The 13,550-nt window shown below is 39.4% G+C and overlaps 2 protein-coding genes across 7 annotated transcripts in view; both read left to right on the top strand.

The window, feature by feature from the left end:
* Positions 1-809: 809 nt before the first annotated feature.
* On the top strand, positions 810-6,209 carry LOC110049181 (uncharacterized). Of its 3 annotated transcripts, none has more exons than XM_089273396.1 (4): positions 810-915; positions 1,158-1,291; positions 3,433-4,645; positions 5,147-6,209. In XM_089273396.1, the coding sequence occupies exons 2-4, from the start codon at positions 1,178-1,180 to the stop codon at positions 5,485-5,487; spliced, it is 1,668 nt and encodes a 555-aa protein (XP_089129522.1). In that variant the 5' UTR covers positions 810-915; positions 1,158-1,177; the 3' UTR covers positions 5,488-6,209. The 3 variants fall into 3 exon arrangements, with proteins under 3 accessions (XP_089129522.1, XP_089129521.1, XP_089129523.1); XM_089273397.1 differs by lacking the exon at positions 810-915 and adding an exon at positions 1,935-2,858 and having other exon boundaries at positions 1,217-1,291; XM_089273395.1 differs by lacking the exon at positions 810-915 and having other exon boundaries at positions 922-1,291.
* Positions 6,210-8,260: 2,051 nt separating this feature from the next.
* The window catches only part of LOC110049178 (uncharacterized), a 65,559-nt gene continuing 60,269 nt past the window's right edge, over positions 8,261-13,550 (top strand). Inside the window, exon 1 of one of the 4 annotated variants that reach the window (XM_089272570.1) lies at positions 8,261-8,449. The gene's annotated coding sequence lies outside the window, so the exon portion shown is untranslated. Of the gene's footprint in view, positions 8,450-10,739; positions 10,996-12,851; positions 13,483-13,550 lie in introns of those variants that run through there. The other 3 variants (XM_089272569.1, XM_089272568.1, XM_089272571.1) reach the window with 3 other exon arrangements.

The following is a 13,550-nucleotide window of genomic DNA, read 5'->3' as shown; positions in this document are numbered from 1 at the left end:
TAAAATTAAAACAACAATTAGTCAAAGTTACTTTTCAAATACTAGTGTCAACTTTAAAAACCGTAATGCCAATAAAATATAACATATTATTATGTCAACTTTAAAAACCGTAATGCCAATAAAATATAACATGTTAAAGCATTAATTATAGCTCATAACAAAATGGATTTAAATTACATGTCTTACATGACGAATTTTCGTGGTCAGCGCAACAGATAGTACTTATTTTTTTGAACGAAATCCATCGAAATTACAACCGAAGATTAGAACTTTCTCCAGCTTCGCTGCTGTCTTGAAGATTCACATCCGCAATCATAGGAATCCCAGTGCGCTCACCGCCTGACGCACAAGGTGTTTTGTACGTGATACTAATATAATGAACTAAAGGTATTAGCGTTGCATGTTACGGTCGAGACATCACATAAAGCTCATATTTGTGACCGGGTCCTTTTTATTCTCTTCCCATCCTGGCACTGTTAAACGAACGTGCTCACCTGACACCTTGATATTGACTAATAAATTTTATTATTTCACCTTATTTATGGCCTCTTTGACGCTACCATAACTCGCTCCAGTAGGAAAGTGTCGGACGTGTCGTGACATTAGCGTTGTCATAAAAATAGTGTCGACGTGTATGTTATGATTTTGTGTGACGGAGGAATATTTTTAGAAGAGCACACGTATTCCTCAACTAATTTATTTTACCATGAGAAAATACCGATTTCCCGCCTACGACTTGATGACTAATGCATTCTTTGCATTGCTTCACGTTTTTCCGCTAGACGTGCTTGACAATTCAGTGACGTAAGCAATGTTATGGTTATGGGGAATCCCCGGCGTGAGCGACGCCAGTGTTAGTTTATGTTATCAGCTGTTAAATTAAAACAAGGCATAAGTTCGATGTTACTTTACAAGGTAAGTGGTACTATCTACAACGATATTGTTGTGTTGTAACTTATTGTTAGAGTGTCTTGGGATCGAAAGCGGAAGAAGTTAGAAGAGGAACAATGTTCACTACAGAGACATGCCCAGTTGTCATATAGTCATATAGTGTTTTATAAAAGGCGAATGTCGGCACTTGAAGGAACTCAGTTCAACCGGTAGCATCTCAGAAGTACTTCACTGTAACCTCGTGTTTTGTCCGATTCTCATCAAAGGAAATAATCGCCATTCCAAAATGGGACAAAGAGTTCAACACTCAGCAAGCTGCATGTTGAAGAAATCTTGCTCCAAGGCTATCTTCACTGCCACGATGAAAAGCTGTTTGACTTTAATGATCTTCGTTATTTTGGTGAGTACAGAAGTTACAGTCATTTATATTATTTCCAGTGATGATAATAACAGTATTACAAAGTCGCTTCACCCTTTTCTTTTCATTCTGGGATTAATATGAAATTGTGAAGATTTAGTTGATTGCTTGCTTAATGTGCACAGTCATCATGTTGGGGAGGCTTACGGCCTTCCTGTTCGCTTGCCACTTAAATTTTAAAACTTGATAAAGAGGTCTTCAGTTTGGCTGTTCACTCGCAAAGAAATTCTCATCTCCCTTCGATCAGGAGAGAGATATTCTTAACTGAATGCTGAATTTTCGTAGTCTACATCTCTCAGGTAGATCAACCATACAGGTCACTTTACCAACTAACGAACGCTCGGCAGTATTTTACATCCAAAGTTAAAAAGTGCAAAGACACCCACGCATTGCACTTTTTAACTTTGGATGTCATATCTACGTTGACTGGACCAGACAGTACTCTATCTCCCTCGGTTGTATGCAAATTAGCTGGTTAAAATGGCATAACCTGTCGATTTTCGATTTGGGCTGTTCTGCATATTAATGACGAACTTTCGTTGTTCACTTTCGATTCCAGTTTCCTCTTCAAAAAATATGGTTTGATATGTAATGAGAAACTAACCTTGTGATTCATACTTATTAGATTCAATGTGGAAGACTGATCAAAGTATACGTCTACGTGCAGGCTGCATAGAAGTGTAAAGAAGTAAAATAAGTTCATTGCTTCAATACATGTAAGCCTTTAACGGCAACACAAGATCACATGACAGATATAAGCTGTACTCGTAATGTGAGACAAAACACTATTATTTGCTTCAATGTCTATTTTTTTCGCGAGTGGAATGTTCTACTATTATTTAGGAAGACAAGCGATCTTTTTAGGTTTATTAAGTGATATTTGCAGCTGTTTGTCCGAAATCTTGGGCAGAAACAATGACGATTCAGAGGTAAAATCGCATTAGGACATCAGCGAAAAATTACATCGATGACCTAACTCGGCGACAATGCCACATGCTGATCACGAGACTCAGGAATCCAAGGTGATCTAGTCTGCTATTGGCAGAGAAAGCTCTTTGACAAGGTCGTCAAACTTGTTTCGTCGACTACGAATTACGAATTTATTGTTTTTTTTTTCTCACACTTCACAGTAACGAAACATTACGTGACTGGGTCTCGGTTGCATCACCATCCTGAATAATGCGATATATAAACGCATGTAGATTTTGCGTAATCCTAAAACGAATACTCCGAGCTTGGACTAAAACTAAGACCCACTGAACTAGAACAACGACCCAGTAAAATCGAAAGCGATTGATTGTCTCCCAAAATGATCTTTAGTTACAAAAGTACTGTCAACGCTTTGTGACCAATGACCCCTCATATGCTCCCTCCCTTTCAACAGATTCAGCAGTCTGTATTGCGCAAGATTACTCAATGGATTTCATTCGCCCTCTCGCATAGTTCTTTTCTATGCCCACTGGTGATGACAGAGATGTTGTTCTCATTCGATCGATAAGTTCGAGTTTGAGAGACCTATTGTAGAGTCCATTCGGTTATGGAAATGAAGGTACCAACATACAGAGAACTTCACATTGTAGCTATTCAGTCACCAAACTCTCAAGATAACTATGCTGATACATGTGCCACTCAACGGTGTCGAGATTTCAGGACTTCTAACTCATATTCGAGACGTCTCGTTGAAAGGGGGTTTAATATTTCGAACACAAGAAAACTTTGCTTTTTGTGCATGTGTTTTTGGCAAGTTCATTAGCAAGGAATTAACTTTTTAAAAACGTGCTTCTGATATCTACAAAATTTCTATTTAAAAACTGGCGTATTTCAAGTGCAGGTATAGTTTTGAATACAAAGTCTCCGTGAAATGGGGTGTAAAGCACCTAACACCCATCCCTGCCTTCCAGGGCTTAGTCAGCAGTCTCCTTCGAGTTACCTACGCAGCCGTGAATCTAGTAACCAGTTCACTGTGAAAATACGACAGGCTGGATAATAAGACAGGCACAACTTACAGATAATTTCCCTCAGTCTTCAGTTCTAACTGTAGTTTGCTCAACTGATTGTGTTTGTTGGAATCATACATATCTACTCACCTGGCGACCAAAATGACACATTTTCTTTACTGACAGGTTTGTCGTGTTGGAGCAAACTTTCCCTGCAGACCTGAACAGATCCATTGGAATACTACAGTGGGAAAGAGACCGAAATGTTTTGACTGTCCTGACTGTCTCCCAGGGACAGAACCCTCAGTCCCGTGTGGGACCTCAGTAAACTACTGGCCAGACATTCACTGTGTTTCGTGCAAACTTGGCAAAACGTACTCTGACAAATATGACACATCGCAATGCAAGGCATGTACAATATGTTCTGATGGAAAAGCAGTTAAAAATAACTGCAACTTAACTACAAATACTAAATGTGACAGCAAATGTGGGTCCGGATTTTATACCGTTGTTTTGATATCTGGCTGTTTCCCTTGCACACAATGTTGCGGCGATGGAAAGGATGAGTTTGCAGCGGAATGTGCGAATAACAAGAAGAAGTGTAAAGTGCGGCCTACGCCCTGCACCCGTGTTCAGACAACGCCTTCGAAGCCAACCACGCGTAATTACAGCACTTCTAAAACCTCACCAACAGTTCAGACAGCACGTGACAGAACAACAACGACGGTAAATGAAGAAGAGAAATCGGTGTCCGGAGAGTCCAGGATCTCGATCACGCCAACTTCGACTTTGGATAACGAAGTGCTAAGAAGTGAAAAAGCTGAGTCTGGAAAAGATGATGGAATAAACATAGTTGTGATCCTGTTGATCATAGCTGCAGCATTATGTGTGGTTTTGTTCATCACGATGATCGTAAAAAGAGTCATGCCAGTAGGAGATATGTTACGACCATCCAGGGAGCAGGATTCAAATAATGAAGGCTGTAACATTTCCCAAGGAGGAACACCGCCTCTACCCCATTCGTCGGCACGGTCTAGTCAGGATTCTGAAACACCTTTGCTTAATCGATCAGAGTCACCTCAACCAAACGGATCTACATTACCTCAGCATATGGTATCTACTCCACTACACACCAATGAAGCTGTATTATCTCAGCCGAATGAATCTGAATCGCCCAAACCCAATAGATCTGCCTCGCCTCATTCCAGGGATTCTTTATCACCTCAAGCAAGAGAATATGAACCATCCCAACCCAATATATCCAGATCTGTCTCGCCCCAGACTAGTGAATCTGTATCATCTCAACCCGATAGATCTGCATCAACTCACCCCAATCAATTGGCAGCAGCAGCGGCCCAGTCCAATCGATCTGCTCAAGAACAAGGCAAATCAAATCCAGGTAAGTAATTGTCGATAAAAAGCCAGCGTGGCTATCAAAGATTCATACTGAAGTACGATCAGGCTCATAGCTTGCATTAAACAATAAAGTTGATTTACCTCTGGTGACAAAGGCAAAAAAGTGCAAACATAGTTTGGAGGTTTGATGATTGAAAATTAATAGTGGGGTGAAAGAAAGAGAAAAGCTGCCCCTGAAGTTTTCGTTGAATCATTAATTTCAATTTAAAAAAAAAAAACAGTATAATTTTCCACCTCTCTCCGATTGAGGCGTTCACTTCAAATTATCTGGTCGCCACATGTATCACTGCTACAACCATCACCATGCACTTCCAAACCCACGAACACCAGCTGATCCGCGGGCACAAAAACCAGATCATGATCTTCACATCGCCCTTACCCTCACTCTCAAACAGCCACCAACGCAACTCCGTCCCCAGCAACATGAGTAACATGAACATCATCAACAATAACATTAATAAATCACCACTACTTCCATTTTTAGGTGATGTTACCCTTGAAGAGCTCGAGGAAAAGCACTTTCCAGTGTTTGAACGGATGTGTAAAGACCTTAACAGCAAAAGGCCTGGTGAATGGTGGGACTTCGAACGCTTAGCTTCCTGTTACGATAAGATTTCGCTCACAGATCGCAACTCCTTGAAAAACGAGTTTCAGAACGGTGGCGGAATTCCCTCTGACGTCTTAATGAGTCATATAAAGACTAAATACCCAGATCATACTGTTCGTCATCTTGTTAGGAATCTGCAAAGAATCGAAAGGGATGACATAGCGCAAAGATTAATTCCATACATTGTGCGTAAACCCTCATCCACGCAAGGGTACTAATGGATTGATCTGGGAAGGGAGTTCTGTTCAGTAAATTGCGTCCAAGTACCTGGAATGAAAGTTTTGAAGCCAGAAATAAAACAGGTTGATTCAGGTCATAAACAATTTTCCTACAGAGGAAATAAGGAGGAGAATGGTTCTCTGATGCATTAATTTCTTCGAATAACTATTTTTGGAAATCTATACGAAGACAATGATTATTTTAAGAGAGACGTCTCATCAGTTAAAAATTGTCAGTTACTTGCTACCACAGCTCGTCGCATAATCCGCGTTTTTTGCCTGTCGATTTACTGTGAGTTAGCTTAACAACAACAAGCCAAAAATTTGGATCGATCTGGCCACGAGTTACGGGGGCACAAAAACATTTCTTTTTGTAGGTGTATTTCCTCATCTATTCATTCACTGGTCGAAGACTCCAATTGCTTTTTTTTCTGTTTGTTTTTTGGCTAGTCTCCAGTTCGCAGCCGTTATTTGCGTCGTCTCATAACGTTTCTCCACACGGCTGCGAAGGAGACTAGTTTTTGGCTTGAGAATGTTCTATATCTTACTTTAAAAATTGCCCTTTTAGAGTTTAGGGGTTAAAATAAATTTTTACTGTAGAACTGGGACATTTGCATGTCTGCTGATATTGTAAAATGAAATAGAACCTGCAGGCAGGGCTCCAAGAAGTAAATAAATGCTGAGAGCAAGCGAAATAAATAAAATAGGAAATGAAAGGTAAAGGGTAAAGTCGATGACTCAGTCAAGAAGAATATGTAGCAAATTAACTCATGACGCTGAATGCCGTATCTACTCTAACAAGCGCAGCCCTTTATCAAGAGCCGCACATAACAGTAAAATTAGCGCTGCAGTCCCGCAGACCATCGCTTTGCTTACATATCCTAATGCGGCTCTGATTCTAAAAGACTTTCGTCACTACAGAACTACTTTACTGCGATATGGTAGAAAGAAGAAAGAATGACACTGAAAAAACTGATGTTTTTGGATGAAATAACATTTGCTATGACCTATTCCAAGACAGGTTTACTAATGAATAAAATTAATTAAAAAAACCGCCCTCGAATAATTAAGGACTACATTGAAACGCCGCGAAATTTGATAATCGCCGCGGTGCTTTTTGGAGTAAATACGGAACTCATCAGCTTTTTCTTACACGCTTCCTGCAGTAGCAGCAGTAGCAGCTCAGACAGGATAACGAAACTGGGACATCTAATTCAACAAATCTATTTTTGGTGTTTCTGCTATTTACTTGACCATCGTCTTTGTCCATCTCGGTTTATTCTCACCGGGGCCCGCACGAACGAGCATCCTAATTTTGTATTCAACGGGCCCAGTTGTTTTTGGTGGTCTAATGTTATGCCACTGTACTTTGTCTTCTCGTGAATTGCTGGAGGACCGGAATCACGGATCAGCGACCTTCTCTCCTCCCCCAGCGACGAGTTTCACGCTCGCAGACTTAGAACACTTACTCCCTTTCACCCCCGGGGTCACCTCGTTTCCCATAACTTAACAATGCCCGAGTGATTAAGAGTAAGGGTCCCGGTGGAAATTAGTTACTGCTTTTTATTGCGGTCACATTGAAAACCCTGAGATTTTTCTACAGTGGAAACTTGGTTTAACGAACCTCTATATAACGAAGTCCTCGATAAAACGAACGATTTTCCTGGCCCCAGTAAAAGTAAAATATATGGAAAAGAACCTCAATACAATGAATCTCGTTATAGCGAACATATTTTCCAGTTCCTTGGCCCTTCGTTATATCAGGAGGTTCCACTATATCTTGTTATTTTGAAAAGAGTGCAACTAGTACTTATCATGGCTACAAATATATATGGCGCTCCTATGTCAAAGAACTTTCATAAAATTTGAGTTTTAGCTAGAAAAAGTTTTCTCTGACATGTGTGAGAAATCATTACGTGGATTAGCGGGAAACTGTGCAGTTGCGTTGATTTGCGTTTAGATGGAAAGATCAATTTTGTCTCCCCGGACATAAATTTTCTCTGGAAAAGGGGATTTCTTGAAAGGTAGACCAAAATTCCCAAACGGACTTTCCGAATGGAAAATGTGCGTTCTATTTGTTCGTTTTACCAGTTCCTGGCCTTTTGGTTTGGATCGCCTTTGCTCCTATCTTCCGGGAAAAAGTCGTGAAAATGGAAATTTCCATTCGGGATTTGACACGTCCCATTTAATACAACTGTCGACCAACCGGTTTTTCCGAGGAAATGGCAAACAACCATAAACATCCAAAAAAAAGCGGGCCAACTTTAGTGACCTCTAATCTTGTCATGTCTTCTGCTTAAAGATTACATACCCTACCTTGGTTCGTTCACATGATCTTATCAGAATATTTTGTTATGGGTACATGTGATCATTTCTTAGGATCTGCTTTGATAAGTTTTATTAGAATTATAGAATCATTTTTTTACAATTTTAAATTATTAGAATCGTAAAATTGTACAATTGTTAGAATTGTAGAATTATCATATTATTACTGTACGTATTTCTGTTTTTAGTGTAAACACGACCCCACAAGCAAATCTATTGCTTTAAACCGAATCGTGTGTAACTAAAGGACTGTTGATTGTTTTTGTTCGGTATGCACTTCTTATTTTACTAGCTACCCGGCTCTCTGCTTCCGAAAACGTATTTGTAAAGATAATCTGAATGCGTGACACATAAACATACAAAAATTAGTGACCTCTCGAACCTGTCATGTCTTCTGCATAAAATTACATTCCTTGGTTCGTTCACATGATCTTAGTAGCATATTGTATTACGCGTATATGTGAATATTTACTTCGGTATGCGCATCTTAGTTGTTCTGTGTTTGTGCGTGCTTTTAATGGAGATGGTTTAGTTTTAAAGTACTTTAGAATTGGAAAACAACCGCCTGAAGTGGGTTTTAGAACTTTCGGGGACTTCAGACTTTAATATCACTTAAGACATCCTGTGGCGGATCGCAGTAAGTCCACGCTCATTGTATTCCACAAAGTCTGTAATTGTTGTGTAGTATAGCGTGTAGGCAATTTTCTCTTCCAGGAGGCAATCTCCTCAGTACTCTGAGGTAAAGCAAGTTAATTTTCTTACTTGAATTCCAGCCCTGCTTGAGAAAAAACTGACATTAAATTCTTGATTAAGCATCTCGAAAAGTACCAGTTAAAGTGTGTTTGGTCTGCACCGTCTAATCTTGATCGAAAGAATCGTGCAGCATGCACACGAATTGTTGAACGGATAGCACATAGAAACATTGGGATATTTTAGACATCAATCTATTTGCCGGGGATCACGAAATTCGACACAAGCCGTGCGTAAAACTTTGAGTATGTTGCTTCCTGTTTACTTCCTTGATTACATCTGGTAGTTGGTCAATATTTGAACTCTTTTTTAAAAGGGAAACGAAAGGGATAGTTTGAGATGGACCGGGGGCCGGTTCGAGATGGCCGACAGTAAATGACCAAAAGAACATATTCAAGGGAAAATGACAGAGGTGAATTTAAGACAACTGAGGTCGAGTTAACGACATTCACTGATTCAGAGTGTATCTCATCCTCTCATAAACGTTCATCAATTTATGTATGTTGCCAAGCTAGTCTGATCTGTTGGTGCCTTCAGCGGGGCAAGTTCTGTTATAAAGCAGACGCTGGAATGTCGTTTTGGTTTCTCTTTTGTTACTGGCTGTACGACTTGGACGAAAATTCAGTTCTCTCCCAAATTTTCTGTCGGCGTCTAAATGTAATATGTTCATGGTGCTAATTTGTTTGAAATTTGTGACTTTTTTATTGTCACGTGATTGAGTCATAATAATAATAGAATGATTACCATAGAAACAAAGACTGGTACCACTTACTGTGTGTGAGCATATTTTAGTCGCGACTGTCACAGTGTTCGGGAGAGAAAAGAGGAGCTGGTTTTCAAGATACGCTAGGCTTTGGTATTAAACACAGCTCTGGTTACATGGTGGATAAAAGTGTATGTCAGGTTTAAAATTATTTGAGGTTTCACAAAAGAACGAAAAATAAAGGAATAATACTACATAAGTTGACATTCTAATCTACTGGACCGTGGAGCTAATATCTTCTTTACTACCTGTGCCTTAATATTCTATGAAAGTTTAAATTAATTCTTTCGCCGCATTTACTATGAATAAGTACTCCGTTCGCCATGATCAAAGTCTACTTGTCAGGAAGGAAACGCAGGTATTTCTCATTGCTCGGAGCGTCTCATCGTGAGCCTTGACTGTTTTCGTTTCATCGATCAAACATAAGTTATTGCACGACTTATGCATACTATCAGGTTGATACCCTGACGGGGCTGAACAATGATTTCAGTGGTTGTTTCAGTGAAATCCATTTCATTATAGATCAGTCTTGTGAAATTTGTGTGAAGTTTGTCTCCTTCACTTCATGACTGAGCAATTTTCTCCCAGGACCAATTTTTGAATATGTATATGTTAGGGATTGTTTAGAGTCTGTTATGGAGAGAAATGTGACAGGAAGAAACAGTGAGCAGTGAGAGAGCGCGCTCCCTCGGTTCACAACTGACACTTTTGGGCAATCTCAATTTTAATACAAAGTTGTATGTTATTGTAATAATAATTGTCATAATTTGCACGTGTGACATTTACCTACGTCACGTAATGGGATCAATTTTCGCTGTTTCAATTTGCTCATAAAAGAAGACTTAGTCAAAGTTACTCCTCAAAGACTAATGTCAACTTAACAAGGGGTAATGCTAATAAAATATAACATAGCGTGAACTGAGATGCTGAACTAAAGCGTTGATTTTATCGAAAATGTTGTCTTTCATGTACCTTAGATAAGGATTCACTGGATATACTTGACATGTTATTTGTCAGATAAGTCAAACACGTTATTATTTAATACTGACAATTCATATTTATTATCGATTTATGGCAATTTCCCAGTTAGGTGTAACAGTATACGACTGTCTCAATTGTGACTGTTCATCTGCTCATTTGTTCATCATCAATATGGACCCAGAATGCGTATTGTTTTGATTGCCTCTGAGTGACTGACTCAATGAACTGGGCTGTTTTCCAGTTGCAGCAAGGTACATGCGCGTTTTTTACAACAACAAAAACGAGCGAAAAAAAATGACTGAGTTCCTCGGTTTGCCTTTTACTAGCTACCCGGCTCCCTGCTTTCAAAAATGTATTTGTTAAGACAATCTGAATGCGTGACACGTAAACATCAACTTTTGATAATGACCTCTTGGTATCTTGTCTCCTGCATAAATGATATCCCTTGGTTCGTTCACATGATCATAGTGGCATATTTTTATTATGCATACATGTGAACATTTTTCAGTTAGCAGTTGCTTCGGTATGCACCTTATAGTTTTACTGTGTTTGTGCGTGCTTTTAATGGAGATGGTTTAGTTTGAAAGCTTCAGGTCTGCTTCAAAATTGGAAAACAACCACGTAAAGACGGTTTTAGAGCTTTCGGGAACTTTAGACTTTAATATCACTAGAGACATCCTGCGATCGCGGTAAGTCCACGCTCATTGTATTCAACAAAGTGTGTAATTGTTGTGTAGCATAGCATGTACGCAACTTCTCTTCCAGGAGGCAATCTCAGTACTCTGAGGTAAAGCAAGTCAATTTTCTTACTTGAATTCCAGCCCTGCTTGAGAAAAACCTGACATTAAATTTTTGATCGAGCATCTCGAAAAGCACCGAGTAAAGTAAGTTCCTTTACAGCGTTTTTGGTGTGCGGCGTGTCATCTTGATCGAATGAATCGTACAGCATGCACAAGAATTGTTGAACGGATTGTAAATGGAAACATTGGGATATTTTAGACATCAAATCTATTTGCCGTGAATCACGAGATTCATAAGTGAGCCATGCGTAAAACTTTGAGTATGTCGCTTCCTGTTAATTTACTTCCTTGGTTAGTAGTTTGTCAATATTTGGACTCTTTTAAGGGAAACGAAGCGGATCGTTTAAGATGGATCGGAGGCCAGTTCGAGATGGCCGATAGTAAATGACAGAAAAAGAGCATTAAGGGGGAAATGATAGGAAGGAATTCCAGACAACCGAGTTCGAGTTAACGACGTTTAAAATATATCATCCGCTCATAAAGTTCTCATCAGTACCTGCCTTCAGCGTGCCAAGTTCTGTTATAAAGCTTACACTGGAATGTCGTTTTGGTTTCTCTTTTATTACCGGTTGTACAACGTAAACGCAAATTCAGTTCTCTGTCAAAATTCTTTGTCGGTGTCTAAATTTAATATGTGGTGCCATTTGTTTTGAAATTTGTGACTTTATATCATCACGTGATTGAGTCATAATAACAGTAGAATGATTACCATAGAAACAACCAAAGACTGCCACTTACTGTGTGTGAGCATATTTTAGTCGCGATTGTCATAGTGTTGGAGAGAAAAGAGGAGCTGTTTTTCACAATACGCTAAGCTTTGGCAACACAGCTTTGGCTACATGGTGGATAGAAGCATATGACGGATTTAGTTTGATTTATTTCAGGTTTCAAGATACAAAAGAACGAAAAATAAAGGAATAATACTACATAAGTTGACAGTCTTATCTACTGGACCCTGAAGCTAATAGTTTCTTTAGTACTTATGCCGTAATATCTTATGAAAGTTTAAATCAATTCTTTCTCCGCATTTACTGAGAATCAGTACTCCGCTCACCGTGATCAAAGTCTACTTGTCAGGAAGGAAACGCAGGTATTTCTCATTACTCGGAGCGACTCACCGCGAGCCTTGACTGTTTTCGTTTCATCGATCAAACATAAGTTGGACGCATGGATACTATCAGCTTGATACCCTGACGGAGCTGAACAATTATTTCAGTGGTTGTTTCACTGAAATCCATTTCACTATAGATCAGTCTTGTGAAATTTGAGTGAAGTTTGTCTCCTTCACTTGACTGAGCACTTTTCTCCTAGTACCAGTGTTTGATTGTGTATGTGTTAGGGACTGCTTAGAGTCTGTTATGGAGAGAAATGTGACAGAAAGAAACAGTGCGCAGCGAGTGAGCGCGCTCCCTCGGTTCACAACTGACATTTTTGGGCCATCTCAATTTTAATAACGAGCTGTATGTTATTGTAATAATAATTGTCAAGATTTGCATGTACGTGTGACATTTAACTACGGATCAATTTTCGCTGGCTCAATTTGCGTATAAAAGAAGACTTAGTTAAAGTTACTCCTCCAAGACTATGTCAACTTTACAAACCGTAATACTAATAAAATTTACCATAACGTGAACTGAGATGGTTAACTAAAGCGTTGATTTTATCGAAAATGTTGTCTTTCATGTAGTTAAGATAAGGATTTACTGGCCACTTAACATGTTATTTGTCGGATAAGTCAAACACGTTGTTATTTAATTCTGACAATTCATATTTATTATCGATTTATGGCAATTTCCCAGTTAGGTGTAACAGTATACGACTGTCTCAATTGTGACTGTTCACCTGCTCCGTTTGTTCACCATCAATATGGACCCAGAATGTGTATTGTTTTGATTTTGACTGACTCAATGAACTGGGCTGTTTTCCAGTCGCAGCAAGGTACATGCACGTATTTTACAACAACAAAAACGAGGAAAAAATGACTTCAGGCAAGTTCCTCGGTTTGCCTTTTACTAGCTACACGGCTCCCTGCTTCCGGCTCCCTGCTTTGTAAAGACAATCTAAATGCGTGACACATAAACATCAACTTTTGATAGTGACCTCTTGGTATCTTGTCTCCTGCACTGAATGATATCCCTTGGTTCGATCACATGATCACAGTGGCATATTTTATTATGCATACATGTGAACATTTCTCAGTTAGCAGTTGCTTCGGTGTGCACTTTATAGTCTTCCTGTGTTTGTCCGTGCTTTTAATGAAGATGGCTTAGTTTGAAGGCTTCAGGTACCTTAAAATTGGAAGAACAACCACGTAAAGACGGTGTTTTTTTCGGGAACTTTAGACTTTAATATCACTTGAAACATCCTGCGATTGCGGTAAGTCCACGCTCATTGTATTAAACAAAGTGTCTCTTCCAGGAGGCAATCTCCTCAGTACTCTGAGG

Source organism: Orbicella faveolata, unplaced genomic scaffold, assembly GCF_042242905.1.
Source record: "Orbicella faveolata isolate gen_17 unplaced genomic scaffold, um_ofav_v1 contig_35, whole genome shotgun sequence".
NCBI lineage: Eukaryota > Metazoa > Cnidaria > Anthozoa > Scleractinia > Merulinidae > Orbicella > Orbicella faveolata.
This window is presented reverse-complemented; position numbering and strand designations above follow the sequence as displayed.